An 18,570-nucleotide genomic window follows, 5' to 3' on the forward strand; every position below is an offset into this window, starting at 1 on the left:
AAGCTCATCTTTATCTATATTATTAGGAACATCTGCCTTAATTTGCATAAAATTGAGTCTTTACTCCGTATTTCCACCAAAGATTTGACTTTATCTTCGTTAACAAACTAACAAGCACCAACCTTTAAACACCAAATCCCAATTTAAACCAAACCCAAATTCCCAACTCCATTGAAAAGGGCGAGAGAAAGGGTGTTGCTTCCATCGATGTCATTAGCCTTCATCGTTGTTTGCTAGTAAAGCCTTCATCTGGCGGCTGAATCAGAAAGAACGAAATTAATGGTCTCTGATTTTCTGAGATATAAAAGGAACTGGGCCTAGAAGGAGCCTCCGGCCCATACTCAAATTCTTGGGGCCTAAAAACGGTACGATCGCGCCAGGTAGGGGTCGAACCTACGACTTTCTGCTTAGGAAACAGACGCTCTATCCACTGAGCTACAGGCGCGTAGATGCAAGGTAAGAGTCATAAATATTATTTAGAAAAACACAAAACCTGGTCCGAGAGAACCGGGAAATAAAAAAGAAACATCAAGGGTGTGAGTGACCTGGTCAAGCACGTCGATTCAATATCATTTTGCCATTTATATCTTCAAGCACAGCCTTGGACGTGTCCTATTTGGAATTGGAGCCCCAGGGAAAATCAAACAAAACATGCCAATAATACCATTTTGCCATTTCTATCTTCAAGCACGGCCTTGGACGTGTCCCATTTGGAATTGGAAACATGCGACGCCCCAGGGAAAACTAAACAAAACTTGCCATTTTTCCATTCTTTCTGGTTCCCTTTCCCAACCCCACAATGTCCCTTTCCATCTTCCTCCTATGGCTTTTATGCATCCCCCTCTCTGTCCATCCACTCCCTGCTCCTAGAGGTAACAACTAACAACATTATGTCAACCTTTTTTCTCATGTCGTTCTATTCTGTCTTCAGATATATATTTTTTCTTTGCTTTCTATACATGATAGAGCTGAACATTTTTTGCATGATTATTGCTTTGGTTCATGACAACCTTGTAATGCAGGTTTTCAATTAAATTGTGGTGCGTCCGAGGACATAACTCATGGCAACCTCAAGTACATTCCGGACAAAGGTTTCATATCTGTTGGAAACAAATCAGCCATCAAAACAGCAGATGTTTTGCCTGTATTGTCCACATTGCGCTTCTTTCCTGATACCTCAGCAAAAAAATATTGCTATGTACTTCCTGTGATCAAAGGAGGGAAATATTTAGTTAGGACTACCTATTATTATGGAGGTTATGATGGGGGGGAAGAGCCTCCAGTATTTGACCAGATTATTCAAGGGACTAAATGGAGCACTGTCAATACCACAGAAGATTATGCGAACGGGATGAGTTCGTATTATGAGATTATTGTGGCTTCATTGGCCAAGACATTGAGTGTTTGTCTTGCAAGAAATGTGCACACTACTTCTAGTCCTTTTATATCAGCTCTTGAAATTGAGTACCTTGGAAATTCGGTGTACAATTCGACAGATTTTTCGAAGTATGCGCTTGTTACTGTTGCTCGAGACAATTTTGGAGCAGATGAAGAAATAATTGGGTATGCAAATTAGCCCGCCATTCATTTCTTTTCCTTTAATAGTTTATGTCTTTTTTCAGTATTTTTTCTTTAAAGAAAAACTAGTGAAAACATACTGGAGACTTCTGATGGTGAATATGTAAAAACAATTGAACCTAGTTTTCCAGATGATCAATTCAACCGGTTGTGGCAGCCATTTATAGATCAGAACCCTGTTGTTGAATGCCAAAACAATGTTAGCTCTTCAGAGTTTTGGAACTTTCCTCCTCAGAGAGCATTCGCATCAGCAATCACAACAAGCAGAGGAAAGACAATAAAAATCCAGTGGCCACCAGTGTCGCTTCCCAGCACCAAATACTACATCGCACTCTATTTCCAGGACAACCGGACACCGAGCCCATACAGCTGGAGGGTCTTCAGTGTTTCTATTAATGGACAGAATTTTTACAAGGATCTCAATGTGACAGCAAACGGTGTGACTGTTTATGGATCAGAGTGGCCTCTTTCTGGGCAGACGGAAATCACCTTGACTCCAGGGAACAATATACCTGTTGGACCTGTGATCAATGCTGGTGAAATATATCATATTTTGCCTCTTGGTGGAAGAACTCTAACAAGAGATGGTAGCCCATTATTGCCTAGTTATGACCACCTATTTGTGGAAGGTCTTTTCTTGCCTTGTCCTGACAGTTCTCTGGTTTCCATATTTCGTAGTGATGGCAATGGAAAATTTAGCGAGAAGGTTTGTTAATCCACCGTCCGATTGGAGTGGCGACCCTTGCCTGCCTCCAGAGAATTCGTGGACAGGAGTTAAATGTTCCCAAGATAAATTGGCTCGAGTTGTTGCTTTGTAAGTTCACTTTAATTTACCACTTATTTAATGAGCTTAAATTAAACTGCTTGAACCAGGTACGTTAGCAGGTGTTATAGATCTTTGAACTTGGTTAAGGCATATCAGTTCTGCAATAAAATTACAGTTCTCCAGAACTCAATTGGAAAATCAACCAAAGCATAACTAACTCTGTTGGTCTACTTTTTTTTGTTTTCTGTATTACATGAAGGAACCTTACAAGCATGGGCATCTCTGGGTCACTACACTCAAGCTTAGCCAATCTAACTGCAGTCGCCCATATGTAAGAAACTTAGCCTTCTTAATTGTGCTAAATGACTCCAAATACTCGTTTTTGTTGTTTGATCAACAGTGATAACTTTGAATTTGAATATTCTGTTTATAGTTGGCTAGGAGGGAACAAACTCTCAGGTTCTATCCCAAACTTGAGCAAACTGAAAGAGCTACAAACTCTGTATGTTCTAGGAATGATTCCTTAATTGCTTCATTTATGATTAGCTTCTTTAGGTTCCTTGTAGTTGTTGCAGATTTGTGATATTTGTCCATCTATGATCCCATAAGGCATTTGGAAAACAATAAGCTCGAAGGGACAATTCCTCAATCTTTAGGCCAACTTGGGCAGCTTCGCGAGTTGTAAGTTCATCCTTATCGCCAAAAAAGATTCGCACATCGTATTATTAACACTATCAGCTAAACATATTCTATCTCTGGTTGACAGATTCCTCCAAAATAACAATCTTGATGGCAGGGTCCCAGATTCGCTGCGAAATAAGAAGGGCTTAAATATTCAGTATGAACTATAGACAAAGCTGCTTTCTTTTAGCGATTGCTTTAGCATGATATTTATATGAAAAAGGTCATATCTTGTGTCTACAACTTTCTGGATATGCCACTCAACTATGAAAATCAAAGTTTATAGACAATATTCCATAGATTTCATAGCTGCTAATAAAGTCAAGCTGTATTTACCTCTAATGGTGATTCTGTTCTTGTTATAGGGTGTCTCCTGGGAATCATCAATCTTCCTGAGCAAGCAGAACGCAAATGGAGAACCAAGGAGAGGGGCGCAGCAAGTTTTTCCTTCACCACTTTAGGATGTGACTGGGAAGATTTTAGGGCCTAATATGATTGGAACCCATGATTCTGGAGGGACAGGAAAGAGATCAGATGTATCATAGTAACAATGTCTAAGTTGTGTGAGTGCGTTCTAACAGCGTGATTTTGCAACAGTGCATTGCAATTACAGTGAAAGATGTACACAAGACTAACATATTTTAAATGCTACATAAAACTACATGATTGCTTATGATGTCCCCTTAGGAGGACTAGGAGGTCGTTGGTGGAGGAGAAAAGCAATTTCTCTTAGAGAAAAGAACATATCCAGCTGTGTTTTGGTTATAACAGGTGGTTAATGAGTGTTTCAACTTTCAACTGCAATTTATAGCAAAAGTTGAAAACGAACCTTATTTCTAAATCCCATAATTTGTGCTCACGACTGTTTAAAATTGTGGTAATATTTTTTATTTAGAATATATTAAAATATTGTTTTTATTTTTTATTTTTTTAATATTAACACATCAAAATAATCTAAAAATATTAATTTTTTAAAAAATAATTTTTAAATTTTTTCTCAAAAATATTTTTAAAATATAAAAACAAATATTCCATTCGTCTCTTCTCCTAAACACGATATGAACATTTCTTTCCCAGCTACCATTACAATTTACAGATTTTTTTGACCGTCCCAGACACAAATTGCCGACTTGCTGCCTTGCTTTAATATTGGATTTCTCAAACTAACTTCCATTTTTTTTTTTCCTTCCAATCAGTTTTATATATATATATATATATGTCTCCTCTTATATTTGAATCCAAAATAAAAAACAAATCAAAATTTTTTCCACTCCCTTTTTTAAGAAAGGGGCTAAAAGCCCAAATAACAGAAAATTACGTATAATAATTTCGTTGTAAAGCCACTCCTATAACTTTAATAAAAATAAAATACCTACGGAGCAGATTTAATAAGATATAAATAATAAGACATGAAATTAATAATCGGTGAAAATCATAATTTGCAAGCCAATTCGCACACGTATTGCACTGCTTATTACACCAAAATTTCTTACAGGAAAAAAACCTGGGATGTCAATATCCAAATTTTGGGTCCATAATTGACAATATAGAAGCTTTGGAATATATTTATAATATTTTTTAAAATATTATATTTTTTAAAATCAATAAAATCAAATAATACTTTAAAAAAATTTATCATAGATAAAATAAAATAAATAATTCATAACACTTATTACATTGTCAGAATCAAAATTTAATTAAAATAAAATAATAATTGAATATTTAAGATATCAAATTAAAACTAACAAAAATAAGCAAAATTAGTCTATTAGCAATTTCAAGAAAAACCAGTTGGCTAATTAATTAGGATTTCCATAATCCTGATTTGCTAATTTTTAAAATCATAAATTTCCAAAATAAATATTTTGTTTTTCGATAAACTCATAATTCAAACGTCAAATAAGTTAATTTCAGTCCAACTAACACCCTAATATATTAATTTAAACTTTTAAATTATTCAATCATCATAATCATAACACAAATCTTAATTTCTTCTCTGATTTTTCTATAAACAAATCATAATAAAAAATAACAAAAAGAAAAACACTTACTTGGTTCTTCAACCGAACTAAATCTTAAAAACCTAAATATCTTTGTGTTTTTAAGGATGTCACGGCAAGGAGGAAAGAAAAGAGAGCGGAAAATAATTTTTTCTTTAAATACTAGATTAATTTTGTTGGGTTGGGGTTAATATGAGTTTGGGCTTGGATAAAGAATTTGGACTTCTCCTGGTATTCTTCTCCTAGTATTTACCAACTAGAAAAACGTTTTTGTCGTTTTCAAGAGCCAATGAACTAACAAGAAAAGCTGATGTCATGTGGAAATTAACATTAATCTAAATATATTATCCCCATATGTATATAAAAAAAAACAAGAAACCAGAGCAAACCCAAGAACCATAAATCTTCCATTTCACTGTCCTAATTCCTTTCTTATAAATGCTGTCTATAAGCCCTACCTCTCTCTTCCTCCCTTCAAAACCCACCTTCAATAGAACCCGCTCTTTCCGCTGCTCTGCAGCCGGAGACCTCTCATTCCCGCGGTGGCTTCAATTCACCTCGGCTGCTGATGCTTCCATTGGCGGAGGCAGCATCCGGATTGGACAAGAACTAGATGGAGCCGCTTCCGCAGATGGCGAGAGGAAGGGGTTTGGGGGAAATAGTGGTGGCAGCAGCATAAGAGTGAACGCAAGAGAAAAGAAATGGTCAAGAAACAGAGAGAGTTATTTGGCAGATAATGAAGATGCTTTACCTCTCCCAATGACTTATCCTGATTCTAAACCTGTGCCTCCTGAAGAGATTGATAAACGGTTAAATTGTGATCCTGAAGTTGAGGTATAACAATTATTTATTTAATGCTGCTACATTTGCAAAATTCATGATAAGTACAGTAATGGTTTTTTTTTTTATTATTATTATCTAATTAGGATTATTTGGCAATTTCGTTTCATTGTCATGTTCAACTTAGAGTTTTTTTCCCAGTATTTTGCTTGCTCTCGGAATTAATTTGTGCATCCATTGTAGATATAGCAAGAAATGTAGAGTTAGGTTAAGGTATTTGGCCAATATAGCTTCATTTTAAGCCTCTTCAGCACTTTAATTTTTACACTTACAAATGTAAGATTGGAAGGAGAATAAATTTTTGATGAAACAACTAGTGAAGGTCACATTTCGTTTGCGTAGAATCAGGAATGGAATTGGAACCCTTTTTTTGGGTTCCCGTGAAATGCTGTTTGGTTTGTCATTAGTAGGGAAGAACTTGAATTTCACAAGACAGAAACAGAATAATATATCTGGAATGGAATCAGAATCTTATGTTGAGTTACTCAAGAATTAGAATTTCTGGTGAAATGAGATATTTCATGTTGATTTTGGCAAATTACTTGTTTTTGGTAAAAAGTTAAATGGTATGACTAGTAGAGGAACATAATATTAAATTTGGGATGGAATCAGACTCTTATTCGCATTCCATTCTTAATTCCAAGGAAATCTAATGAAGCTAAGGGACAATAGTCTAGAAGAAAGACTTCTGTTCTCGAAAGTACTGTAACTGGTGAATAGAGGCTGCATGGTGGTTGGAGCAATTTAAAATTATTTGTTGTTCTAAACCGAGCTCAACAAGTGGATGTTTAATATTTCAGGTTTTGTACTACTTTGTGACACCATGTTATTATTTATGGCTATCAGGTGCCTCATGAATGAAGTTCTGAATCTAATTTCTGGAATTGTAGGATTGCAGAGAGGTGGTTTATGAGTGGACTGGAAAGTGTCGAAGTTGCCAGGGTTCAGGGTTTGTCAGCTATTATAATAAAAGGGGGAAGGAGGTTACCTGCAAATGTGTACCATGCCTTGGAATTGGTAATTTTCTTCTTTGCTAGCCCACAACCTTTATTCAAAATTCACTGTATGAAAATGAGAAATGCTAGGGATGACATGATATTCATCTCTCACAATACCCAGCTGCTATATCATTTCAAAGCTGTAAATATGGATGCATCACCATCCAGACAAGTTAGCCCTTTGGATACCTGGATAAACAAATATATAAAAATGAATCCTGATTTCTACACCAGCGTGGATTAACATGTTTGATGTTTCTTGACTGCATGTAAAACCAAGTTTTAAAATATATGTGATGAGTTATATATCTTGAAGTAGAAATCAGAACTCATTATTTGATCCCATAAAAAAAAGAACTCATAATTTGATTACCTGCAAAGCTTACATGATCTAAGGATTGTATTGATTAATATGGGCAACGGTATGTATAAGTATCTTCTTTTCTAAAAGTGTTTATCTCTTTTTACCTGTATGATTGAGGTAGTGATGTCTAAATCGTGGGCTTTTGGTTTGTCCTATATGATTGCAGTTTTCTAGGTGTGCAAATCTGTGAGGTCCGTGGTTTGGTTGATTGAACAGAATATGTAATCCCCAGGGAAAAGTTTGGCAACAAGTTTTGCAAATTCCCTCTTTCTGCTTCTAGAAGCAGAGAAGGGTTCCATTGACAGCTTATTCTCTTAGGAAGCCTTGTCAGGGGAATTTAGGAGGGTTAAAGTTCAGATAACTTTTTCATATTGCTTTTTTCTCTTCGTGGGTTGGGGGAGTAAAGATATTCTCACATGGTCTTGGTCCCCCTTCTCTCTTTATCACCATGTATACTCTCTATATCTTCTCAATTATTAAATTACTTTAAGAGCATTTTAGGAGAACTTGAAATAATCTCTCATGAGCATCGGCTCAATATTCTGAACAATGACTTAGTGGTTTGCATTTTTCCTTTTGCCTGTTGTGGAGTTAACTTTTGAAGTTGACTTTCAATACTGTTATGATGCAGGATACGTACAAAAGATAACAGCTCGGAAGGACATTGCTGTAATGGAGGAATTAGACAATGGAAAGCCATCCTGACCTATGACAAGTTTTTTGTGCCCCGGGAGTTCATCTAATTGCAACAAATAAGTTGTAGTGTTCCCCTGTGCAACTGTTAACATTCTTCATGTAGACTAGTCATTATATTTAAAGAGAGAGAAAAAGGAGAATCCTCAAAAGGAGAATTTGGATAAGAAACAAAAGGAATTCATTGTAACTTTTGCAAAGAATTATTCTTTTCCCAATTGTATTCCATTTTCTATAACCACAGCTTTGTTCCTTGTTATCTTACGTGTCAGTTCAGAATCTTATGATGTAGTTGCTTGCAAGGAAAAACCAACTTTCTCCTCTTTGCAAGCTTTAAATATACGATCATCTTCCATGTGTCCTTGGCCATAGGCATCAAATATATCAGCTGTTATAGTGTTCACGGCCGAGTAAAACTTTGCAGCTATCAACTTTTCTCCCAACATCAACAGGGAAATGGCAAACGTTAGCTTTCTAGAGTTCCAGTACAAGCTTTCAAGGAACAAGTTTTTGCGAAAGCCATCTCGATTGTTTTCTTCCCGGGATAGACAAAGCTCTGGCATACTGTCCACTTTCCAGCCAAATATGAAGGAAATGAGGCACGTTTTTGATAAATTTGATTCCAACAAAGATGGCAAGATTTCTCAGCAAGAGTACAAGGCTACCCTGAAAGCGTTGGGACAGGGTAACATGCCTGGAGAAGTGCCAAAAATTTTCCAGGTTGTTGATTTGGATGGAGATGGATTCATTGATTTCAAAGAGTTTGTGGAAGCGCAGAAGAAGGGAGGAGGAATTAGGACAACAGACATACAGACTGCTTTCCAGACATTTGATTCGAACGGAGATGGTAAGATAAGTGCAGAGGAAGTTATGGAAGTCCTTAGGCGTCTTGGTGAGAGGTGCAGCCTAGAGGATTGCCGGAGAATGGTGAACGCAGTGGACATTGATGGTGATGGTATGGTTAACATGGACGAGTTTATGACAATGATGACTAAATCTATGACTAGTGGTTAAGAGAAACTTTTTTTCTCTCTAGAATCCTTTGCTTGAATATCTCATTAATCATGATAACTTCTTTTTATATGCTTTTTTCTTATCATTTAGGATTTGCAAAATAAAAATAAAAATATAAAAAAAATCCTTATTCTATATACTTGCTTATGTTATAAAATCATAAGAACTTTCTTTTTATATACACGAGTACTTGATTTTAAAGAGAAAAAAATTCATTTCTAATAATCAATACGCGTAAATGGCAAATGGAAATGGAATTTGGCAAAAAAGAAAAACAGTATAACCAGGAATTTGGCGTGCAGTTCTTTGATATTTTACAAGCACGTCTACAGAGCTTATCAATGCCTTTTTCTTAGTAAAAAACTTGTTGACCTATCATCCCAGCCTCCAAATATAAGGCATGAGATTTTAAGTAAAAATCCTTCATCCTATATAAATCATTTATAAACCGCTTTGTTTCTTTAGTTTGGCCATTTTCTTCTTCACTCGGAATCCTTAGAAAACGCCATTATTCAGTAAGGGCAGAAGGTTTTTTTTCCTATTTTACTCCTCTAAACGATGAACAAGATACAGGCCTAGGTGTTCCCAATATCTCCCAGCATGCTCCCCCCCTTCTTCTTTCTTCACATGTGCCTGAAACATTGCAAGAAAGATATCATGGCTAGATTTAAAGTTCCAAATTTTTTCTAAAGACTTGCAGAATTCAGAGGCGTCCTTTTGACAGGAGCCTGCGCAATTAAAACAATACAAGAGAAACATTTATCCTCGACTTTTGGGGCATGAAAGGCAATGGCTGCCACTACCCAGGAAGTTGTGTACAGATATTTCAAGGAAGCACAACAGGATTGTTTCTATGCAGCTCCAAACCCTGGAGAAATTTTAATAATCTAGTTTTGAATTCATGGAAATCCAACAAACAAATACTGGGAAGGAACTAAGAATTTGCCCAGGAAATTTGAGCATGTTGTTGAAATACAAGAATCCATAGATAACTCTCCATGTATGAACTAATGGCGTTACTTGAAGCCCGTGAGAAAAGAATTGGCAGGTTGTTAAAACACACAAAAGCAGAACTTTCCAACCAAATCTGAACTTCTCAGAGCATTACAGAATAAAATATTCTACAAATATCTTATAACATCAACAGAGACAGGAGGTTCAGCCTTTTATGGATTATCATCAGAAAATTGACGAGTGGACTTGGATCAAAGATTGAAAACTCACACAACTTAAAGTAAAAATTGTTTTTCATAACACAGAAAATGTCTTACACCATTAAACGGGCCTAGCATGCCAGTGAAATAATGGTCGTGGAAAAGAAAACTAAAATAGTTTGTGCACGAGAGAAGAAGAAAAAGGCAGAGGCCAACGTACCAATAGGCACAGGGATTTCATATTAGGTGTTCCTATTGGTGGGCTTGATTTGGACAAAAGCTGTGATTAAATGTTGAACTTGGCGCAAGGCTCTGATACCACTTGTAGGATTTAGGACAGCAGTAGTGCTGCTAACTTTTTATTATAATAACACTTGCACACCTTCTATGATACACCAGAAGGTAAGTTGTTAATATTTACACTCTGGAGTCTGGACACTCCTTTCTTTTAGTTATAATCACACCACTCACTATCTCTTTCTCTCTCACACACGGGGCTCGATGGCCTTTTTTTCTTCTTCTTCCTCTTCTGAACAATCAGATGTAAGCCACAATGGAGAACTTGCGATAAATCGGGAAGATAAGTGTAACGAAGGCTAGTGAAATTCAATCAAAACGTTTCCAAAAACGCTGATATCGTATAAGATTGATGATATCCATACCATAAAATATTCTTAAGCTTATGTGTGGAGAGTGTTAAAGAAGAACCAAGGTTGTAAGGATACCATGCCAAAACAAGACAAGTAGGATTCTCTGCAAAAATTGCAAGACATAACAAGTCATGTGTGCGTCTATCATAGAGAAAAAAAAAACTGAAGACATGCATTACTATGATGATGATGATGTCCCAAAATTTAATATGTTACCTGTGCTTGAATAATAATTAATTAAATATTCATGTCAATTTTTTTTTTTTTTAGTTTATCATGTATGAAATTGATTGTAGAAGTTCTGAAACTTGCAAAACAGTTTCTAACAGTGAGATTTAAAGGTTCTCTGATAATAAAATTAGTAATTTTAAGTGATAATAGTAATAAATAAATTCTAAAAATAAAAATGTTTATTCTTATTTTTACGTTATTAATGCTTTAAAGACTAAAATATACAAGTTTAGAAAGTTGAAAAAAAGTGAACCAGCATGAATCCATCGTTTGAGAAAATTCTTAAGAAAAAGTTAAAAAGTTTTAGTTCTGTAAGGGTACAAAACTCATACTTAGAAATATATCCAAAGTCCATATTTAGAAAAAAATTCAAACTGTAAACTTCCTGGTCCTACAACCGTGATGCGTTGGGACTTGCTGGGTCCAACACTAATATTGTGTTGGCGAGGTTGGCAGATGTTAACTTGTTTTAGCTCAGTTCAATTTAAATGTTGCAAAAGCTTCAATCACTCGCAGAAGCTTGCCCAAATCTCTAGTAAACTCATACTCTGGTCTGGATGTACATTTTCTAAATTCAATTGTTTGAGAATGTAGAAATAAGAAGACGATAACGAGGGAAATCTCACAATGCCTTGGTTCGTCAAGTAAAGCATAAGAATCTTCAAGGGTTCGCATTTCAAGACCGAAACTGGTAGTTCAAAAGCAGTACCAGACCTGGTAATAACTTCTATCTTAAGAAGTTCAACTTCAGAACCCGCAGCCTGAGATTTGCCAACGTAGAATTCTTCGTAAGAATAGCTTCCCTCGAAGGACCAATTGAGATACAAGGTTGAAATCTTGATGCCATCATCCTGACGCAGATCCATCCATCTGTTAAGAAACAAGTTATGTTGGATTTGACGATCTGGATCAATCGGTCGGTGAGTCCTATTATCAAAAGTCCGGTGAGGGATAGTGAAACACAACCTTTTACATCTCTTAGAAACCAATCTGAGTCGAGCAAGCTCTCCCATGGAAATAAAGAGAAGAATCTGATGAGCAATTTTGTCAGGAAGTTTTCTGAATCTGTTTAGAGTCCCAGCAGTACCCATCGGAGCAATTTTGTCTTCTAACAAAGGAAACAAAATTTCCAGATACCCCTGCAAGGTTGCAATCACAACTTAATTGTTTTAATTCTGCAACTAAAACATTTAATTCTGACAAGAAGTTGGATTTTTCATACAGAATCAAATAGCTATTTAATAAAAAACATGAACCAAAACATTTTAACCATTTACTAACAAAAAATGAATATCTTCTTTTTTTTTGAATTCAAGGGGTAGATTTTGCTAACATGATCTATCATGTTTTACAAGGAACCCAGAAGGATTTTAGGATTCCTACAGATTTTCAAAAATACACAATTGGTCAGATAATTGAAGAACCATGTCAATCGAGGTGAAAAGGAAAAGAATTTTAACCCTTTTTTCTACGTTAAAATGAGATTGGAAAAAGAAGGGAAATGCTGAGAAAAGGGAGGAAGTCATTTGATGAGATTCTCAAGTTTACTTTTATATCATAAATTTTTTTTCCTCATTCGTGGGATGAATTGAAAGAATTAGCCTCGAGAAAAAAACAGGCACACGAGGTACCGTGATTGTGAATAATATGATTTCTTAATTTTCTTTCCCAACTTATTTCATGAGAAAGTTTCGTAATCACTCTTTTCCCTTTCCTCTGTTTCCTTCACATAATTTAATTTCCTTTCCTTTTATCGATCAAACCTAACAAAAGTAACAAAATTAGGTGCATGAATTAAGAGCTAGGATTGCCAGAAAATGGTTAAAATTATATTCACAAGGATCAGAGATTTATTAGAGACTTGGGCAAGCTTAACGGTAAAGCTCAGGTTAGACATGTTTGGCTATGGGTAGCTCTCATGCTTGCTGCTCGAATACCACAACTATTTTTAATAAATCCTGTGGATTCTCAGCTGTTCTATTCTCTTCTTCAAGCAGAATTAAGACTCTTGAAGTCCCTATCAGAATCTTCCTTGCAAGCTTTGACATGCTATCAGCACTCATCCTCCACCTAATTTGTCACGACAATCCCGGATCCGTGACCAACGTAGGAGCGGTGTCGAAAGGACACCTCACCTACGCTAAGCCTCCGAACATATCAAAAGAACAATTTGTTCCAAAATACGCAGCGGCTCATAATATTCCAAATACTGATGAAACCGAAAGATAGTTATTAAAACAAAAATAATAATTCATAATACTCATTACATTGTCAAAATCCAAATTTAATTAAAACAAGGTAACAGTGGAGCGTCTAAGACATCAAATCAAAATTGAAAGGAAAGCCTCGCGAACAAGCAAGGCATTGGAGAAGCGGAAACACTCAACAAAGTTCCAGAAACTAAGAACCTGAAATAATATTAAAAATGAGAGGTGAGTTCAACCAACTCAGTGAGGGAATAACATTTAATATACATTTTAGATATTTCAGATATTAATAAGTTGTAAGATGATTTATCTTAATATACATATACATATACATATACATATACATATTATCATACCGTAACATATTATTATAACGTAGTGGATTACATGTCAGAGATCAGATGACATGACAGATTGTCGGTTCCCACACAGGCTAACTATTCTCCGTTAGCATGGAGTACTGACAAGTCCATATCAAGGCATAACAAATATTCACATAATCATCAAAGAAACGTATATCATATCAAATAGAATTTACTTTAACAGATTGCGAGTGAAAATTCAATAATAAATTAGTACTCGGAAAATAAAGCAACATATATAAATATTCAAGAAATTTACTAGTTGTACTCATTGTATAATCAACATACATATTTATTTATATTATATGCATATTAAAGATTATTCCACTCACCCGGAAAATACTGAACTAAAGAATGTCAGACAAAAGACCCGAAAATCCGATTAAGGATCGTGAAATATACTCAAAAACAAATCAAACAAAAGATACCAATGCATAAAATAAACTGGGCTTAATGTTTAGGGACTAAACGATAATTTTCCAAAACATAATTTTACCATTTTTGTTGTAAATACATGACCATACTGAAATTTATCCATAATTCGTCCTTATCTTTGTCAGAATCTTGAATTATGCCCCAAGGTCCAAAATGTGATTTTATCAAAATATTAGGGGTCAAATCGTAATTTGTCAAATTTGAAAATATTAATTATACTGCAATTTTGCCCTTAAATAATCCTCAGTTCTGTTCAGAACCTCAATTTATGCCCCAGGGCAATCTGTAAAATTTCCAAAGTTCGGGGACTAAACTGCAATTTCCGTAAATTGAGGGACTGAATTTTCTGCTGATGCTGGAACTTTGTAAAAAAACTCTTCTGAAGCTGCTGTCAAGCCAGTTTGATGTGAGTGCTTAGATGCACTTTCTATTGCATTTCTGCTTTCTTGCTGACGTTCTCTTCTGCTTTTTCTGTTTATTTCAGATCCAAGTAAAAAATGTTAGCAGGCTGTGTCATGACAAGCCCATTGTCACAGTAAATGGGAGGTTTCCAGGGCCAACAGTATATGTAAGAGAAGGTGACAGAGTTCTAGTGAATGTCACCAACCACGCCAAATATAACATGTCTATTCATTGGTATGATCAATGGATGGATGCCCGTTTGTAACCTCATGAATTATGTGAAAGATTATGCATGTTTTTCTAATGGGAAAGCATCTTGGTTTTTGCAGGCATGGACTAAAGCAATTTCGTAATGGCTGGGCAGATGGACCTGCTTATATAACACAATGTCCTATCAAGACAGGGCATAGCTACACCTATGATTTTAATGTAACAGGTCAACGAGGAACACTATGGTGGCATGCACATATCTTATGGCTAAGGGCCACAGTCTATGGAGCTATTGTTATCATGCCTAAACCAGGGACCCCATTTCCTTTCCCTCAGCCTCAAAGAGAAGAAATCATAATCTTTGGTGCGACAGAGAAATCAACAACCTGATAAATGAACTCATGTCTTAAGGAATAAATTAATTTCTAATTCTTTTCTACGATTCTTGAAAATGTGCAGGAGAATGGTGGAACAATGATGTTGAAGATATTGAAAAACAAGGGAACAAGCTGGGATTGCCGCCAAATGCCTCTGATGCACATACCATTAATGGGAAGCCAGGACCACTCTTCCCATGTTCTGAGAAACGTGAGCAAATTTTTGGATATGATTCCTGTGTTTAAGATTAATAGATCAACTTCTAAAAATTTCCCAGGTTTCTTTCAATGATCTGAAGTAATTCCAAACAACCTCTAGCATCAAACCTGTAAAACTTTGAATATAACATAACACATTTTACAGCAATTTTCTAAATGCTCTACATTAAGATCACCGAGATATCTTATCATGCCCTATCCTTTTTCTTTTGGGCAGATACATTTACCTTGGAGGTTGAACAGGAAAAGACATACCTCTTGAGAATCATCAATGCTGCACTCAACGATGAGCTTTTCTTTGCTATTGCTGGTCACAACATGACTGTGGTAGAAATTGATGCAGTTTACACCAAACCCTTTACAACTCAAGCCATACTAATTGCACCCGGCCAAACCACAAATGTTCTTGTTCAAGCAACACAAACACCAAACAGATATTTCATGGCTGCTAGACCTTTCATGGATGCACCACTTTCCATAGATAACAAAACTGCCACTGCTATATTGCAATATAAAGGCATCCCAAACACCGTACTTCCTCTCCTTCCTCAGCTACCAGAAGCAAATGACACTGCTTTCGCGCGTAGCTACAATGCCAAGCTTAGAAGTCTAAACTCTCCACAATTCCAAGCAAATGTGCCTCTCATAGTCGACCGGCATCTTTTTTACACAATCGGTCTAGGAATAAACCCTTGTCCAACTTGCTTAAACGGAACAAAACTCACCGCCTCCTTGAACAACATCACTTTTGTAATGCCCCAAATTGGTCTCCTTCAAGCTCACTACTTTAACATCAAGGGAGTATTTAGGTTAGATTTCCCAGATAACCCTCCAACGCCATTCAATTATACTGGTGCACCACTTACTGCCAATCTTGGTACTACATTAGGCACCAGGGTTAGTAAAATTGCCTACAACTCAACTGTGCAACTGGTACTACAAGACACCAATCTTCTCACTGTTGAATCACACCCTTTCCATCTTCATGGATACAATTTCTTCGTTGTTGGAACCGGAATTGGAAACTTTGATCCTAAAAGGGACCCAGCAAAATTTAACTTGGTTGATCCTCCTGAGAGAAATACAGTTGGAGTACCTACTGGTGGATGGACTGCCATACGGTTCAGGGCTGATAATCCAGGTAAGTTTATTAGCACAAATATGTAACCTCTTATGTCACAACTTACTAAACGTAAACTAGCAGAGAATTTTGCTCATTGTTTTTCTTGTTGTTTAGTCATCTAAAGTGGTTTGTTACTTTTCAGGGGTGTGGTTCATGCACTGTCATCTAGAACTGCACACAGGCTGGGGATTGAAAACAGCTTTTGTTGTCGAAAATGGAAAACTCCCGGATCAATCTATTTTGCCTCCACCTAAGGATCTTCCTCCTTGCTAGCAGCTGTTCAAAACTATAATTTGGAACGTTTGAAATTTCCTAAGTGACAATTTCTTTAAAGCTGCAAGAGCTAAAATGTAAACGGAGGACCAGAATTAACTATTTGTGCCGGATTCTTGTGATTGTAATTGAGATGTGTTGTTGTGCAATAAATTAATAAAAGCATTTCAGGTTTGTATCATTTGACAATGGTCGATGCACAATGATTTTCAAAGCAAGTGGAGATCCTGCTCAGGAATACTTTTCAAGATCCTTAACTAAATATAAAGCTGACTTGAAAATATATAAATTTTCAGCACATATATTTCCTATCAAATACCATTTTTCTCTGTTTAAGTCCAAAAGATGACTTCCAGAAAATGACTTTCTAATTGAATTCAAGCCATCCACCTGAAATACCCACATATAGTAATGAATGCGATTGCATGCAGCACAATTGTCTATCTTCACAAAATTTGAAGTCTGTGTGGTGGCCTGTAACGCTATAATTAATGACATGTCATGTTTTTTTTCTTCTTTTAATTTAATAAGTGGCTAAAGCTTTTATTAAAACTACATCAATGAATTGCAATTTAGCCTTTAAAGGAAAAGGAAAGTTTCCCGGAGAAAAGTTTAAGGAAGCTTCTTTCATCTAACGAACTCAATTCTTAGCCCTTTCGTGCCGGGAAGAATGTGAAAAAAGGTTCCTGCAAAACATTGAATTAGTAATTAAATCTACTCGGTAACTGCATAAACATAAACATTAAAAATTTAACAGGCATGTTTCGTCTTTGATACATCTGATCAAGTCCATGCACAACCAAGACCTCTTCTTCTATCCATCCCTTTCTTAGTTGACCATTTCTTGAGAAGGTACAAGAAAAGCAGGGGGGACAGAATTCACCATTTGTGCCAAATTCTTTTCATTTGTATGATGTAATTGACCTATTTTGGTTCTTCATTCAATTTCTGAGTCCACCACGTTAAACAACCGTCGACAAGCTCGATTAACGTTTGCACTCATTGAATGCATCATCGTCCAGCCAACTGCACCGTTAACCACTGTCGCTATTTGAACCCCTCACCACCCTCAACCTACCAACACCAACTATACCCCTGAACGTTACCGTTGCCAATGGGAAAGTGATGCCGTGCAAGGCTAAAAGATTTTCCTGGCAGATGCACTGCCAATTTGATATTTCTGAAGCTGGGTGGCAGTGATATTTTCCTTGAAGTGGATTGGATGAAAGGTTTCAGTCCCATTTCTTTTTTTTACTTTGTTGAATTGTCCTTATTATTCAAGAAAGATGGGAAGGAGGTATTTTTGAGAGGAATGACAGAAGAAGCTGAACTGAAGTTTATTTCAGCAGAGAAGGTGTATAAATTTTTGAAGTAGAGCGTCAATGGGGTGATAACTCAGTTGTTCTCTATCTCTGGGGAATCCAGACCTACTGCTGATGTACACTCATCAGTTAAAGATATATTGCTGGAATATCAAGATATCTTTGCAGAACCCACTGGTTTACCACCAACAAGGTTATATGATCATAGCATTCCATTAATTCCTGGTTATAAACCAACGAATACCAGGCCTTGTAGGCACTGCTATGACCAGAAGAATGAAGTAGAAATGTTGTTTAAAGAGATGATATAGTCAGCAATAATTCAGCCCAACCATAATCTTTTTGCCTCACCAGTTTTGCTAGTTAAAAAGAAAGATGGAACATGGAGACTTTGAGTGGATTATCGTCAACTCAATGATATCATTACCAATGATAAATCTCCAATTCCTCTAATAGATGACTTATTAGATGAGTTGAATGGTGCTAAGGTTTATTATCGAATATTTGTCAAAAATTATGGAAGCATCAGCACGCCACTAGCTGAGTTATTAAAGAAGGATGGCTTTCATTGGAATGAAGAAGCTGAGGCAGCATTTGAGAGACTAAAACTTGCAATGAACACCACACCAGTGCTTTTATTACCTGATTTTTCAAAGCCATTTGCGCTGGAA

At 36.2% G+C, this 18,570-nt stretch overlaps 4 protein-coding genes and 1 non-coding gene across 5 annotated transcripts; 4 read left to right on the top strand and 1 right to left on the bottom strand.

The window, feature by feature from the left end:
* Positions 1-372: 372 nt before the first annotated feature.
* Positions 373-445, bottom strand: TRNAR-CCU (transfer RNA arginine (anticodon CCU)). Its single transcript has one exon. It is a non-coding gene; the product is annotated as a tRNA-Arg (tRNA).
* A 354-nt stretch (positions 446-799) lies between these two features.
* LOC118059223 (probable LRR receptor-like serine/threonine-protein kinase At1g67720) lies at positions 800-3,421 on the top strand. Its single transcript, XM_035072089.2, has 9 exons — positions 800-872; positions 1,023-1,563; positions 1,702-2,165; positions 2,257-2,392; positions 2,604-2,675; positions 2,778-2,846; positions 2,954-3,025; positions 3,111-3,182; positions 3,391-3,421. The coding sequence occupies exons 1-9, from the start codon at positions 800-802 to the stop codon at positions 3,419-3,421; spliced, it is 1,530 nt and encodes a 509-aa protein (XP_034927980.2).
* Positions 3,422-5,376: 1,955 nt separating this feature from the next.
* LOC118059224 (protein disulfide-isomerase SCO2) lies at positions 5,377-8,158 on the top strand. The gene is made up of 3 exons (XM_035072090.2): positions 5,377-5,859; positions 6,756-6,882; positions 7,859-8,158. Exons 1-3 carry the CDS (start codon positions 5,464-5,466, stop codon positions 7,930-7,932), a joined length of 597 nt encoding a protein of 198 aa, XP_034927981.1. The 5' UTR covers positions 5,377-5,463; the 3' UTR covers positions 7,933-8,158.
* Positions 8,159-8,230: 72 nt separating this feature from the next.
* Positions 8,231-9,003, top strand: LOC118059225 (calmodulin-like protein 30). The gene has a single exon (XM_035072091.2). The coding sequence runs from the start codon at positions 8,377-8,379 to the stop codon at positions 8,932-8,934; it is 558 nt and encodes a 185-aa protein (XP_034927982.1). The 5' UTR covers positions 8,231-8,376; the 3' UTR covers positions 8,935-9,003.
* A 5,454-nt stretch (positions 9,004-14,457) lies between these two features.
* LOC118059016 (laccase-11) lies at positions 14,458-16,758 on the top strand. The gene is made up of 5 exons (XM_035071835.2): positions 14,458-14,609; positions 14,705-14,949; positions 15,045-15,173; positions 15,399-16,322; positions 16,447-16,758. The coding sequence occupies exons 1-5, from the start codon at positions 14,596-14,598 to the stop codon at positions 16,575-16,577; spliced, it is 1,443 nt and encodes a 480-aa protein (XP_034927726.2). The 5' UTR covers positions 14,458-14,595; the 3' UTR covers positions 16,578-16,758.
* Positions 16,759-18,570: the final 1,812 nt, after the last annotated feature.

This window comes from Populus alba, chromosome 9, assembly GCF_005239225.2.
Source record: "Populus alba chromosome 9, ASM523922v2, whole genome shotgun sequence".
NCBI lineage: Eukaryota > Viridiplantae > Streptophyta > Magnoliopsida > Malpighiales > Salicaceae > Populus > Populus alba.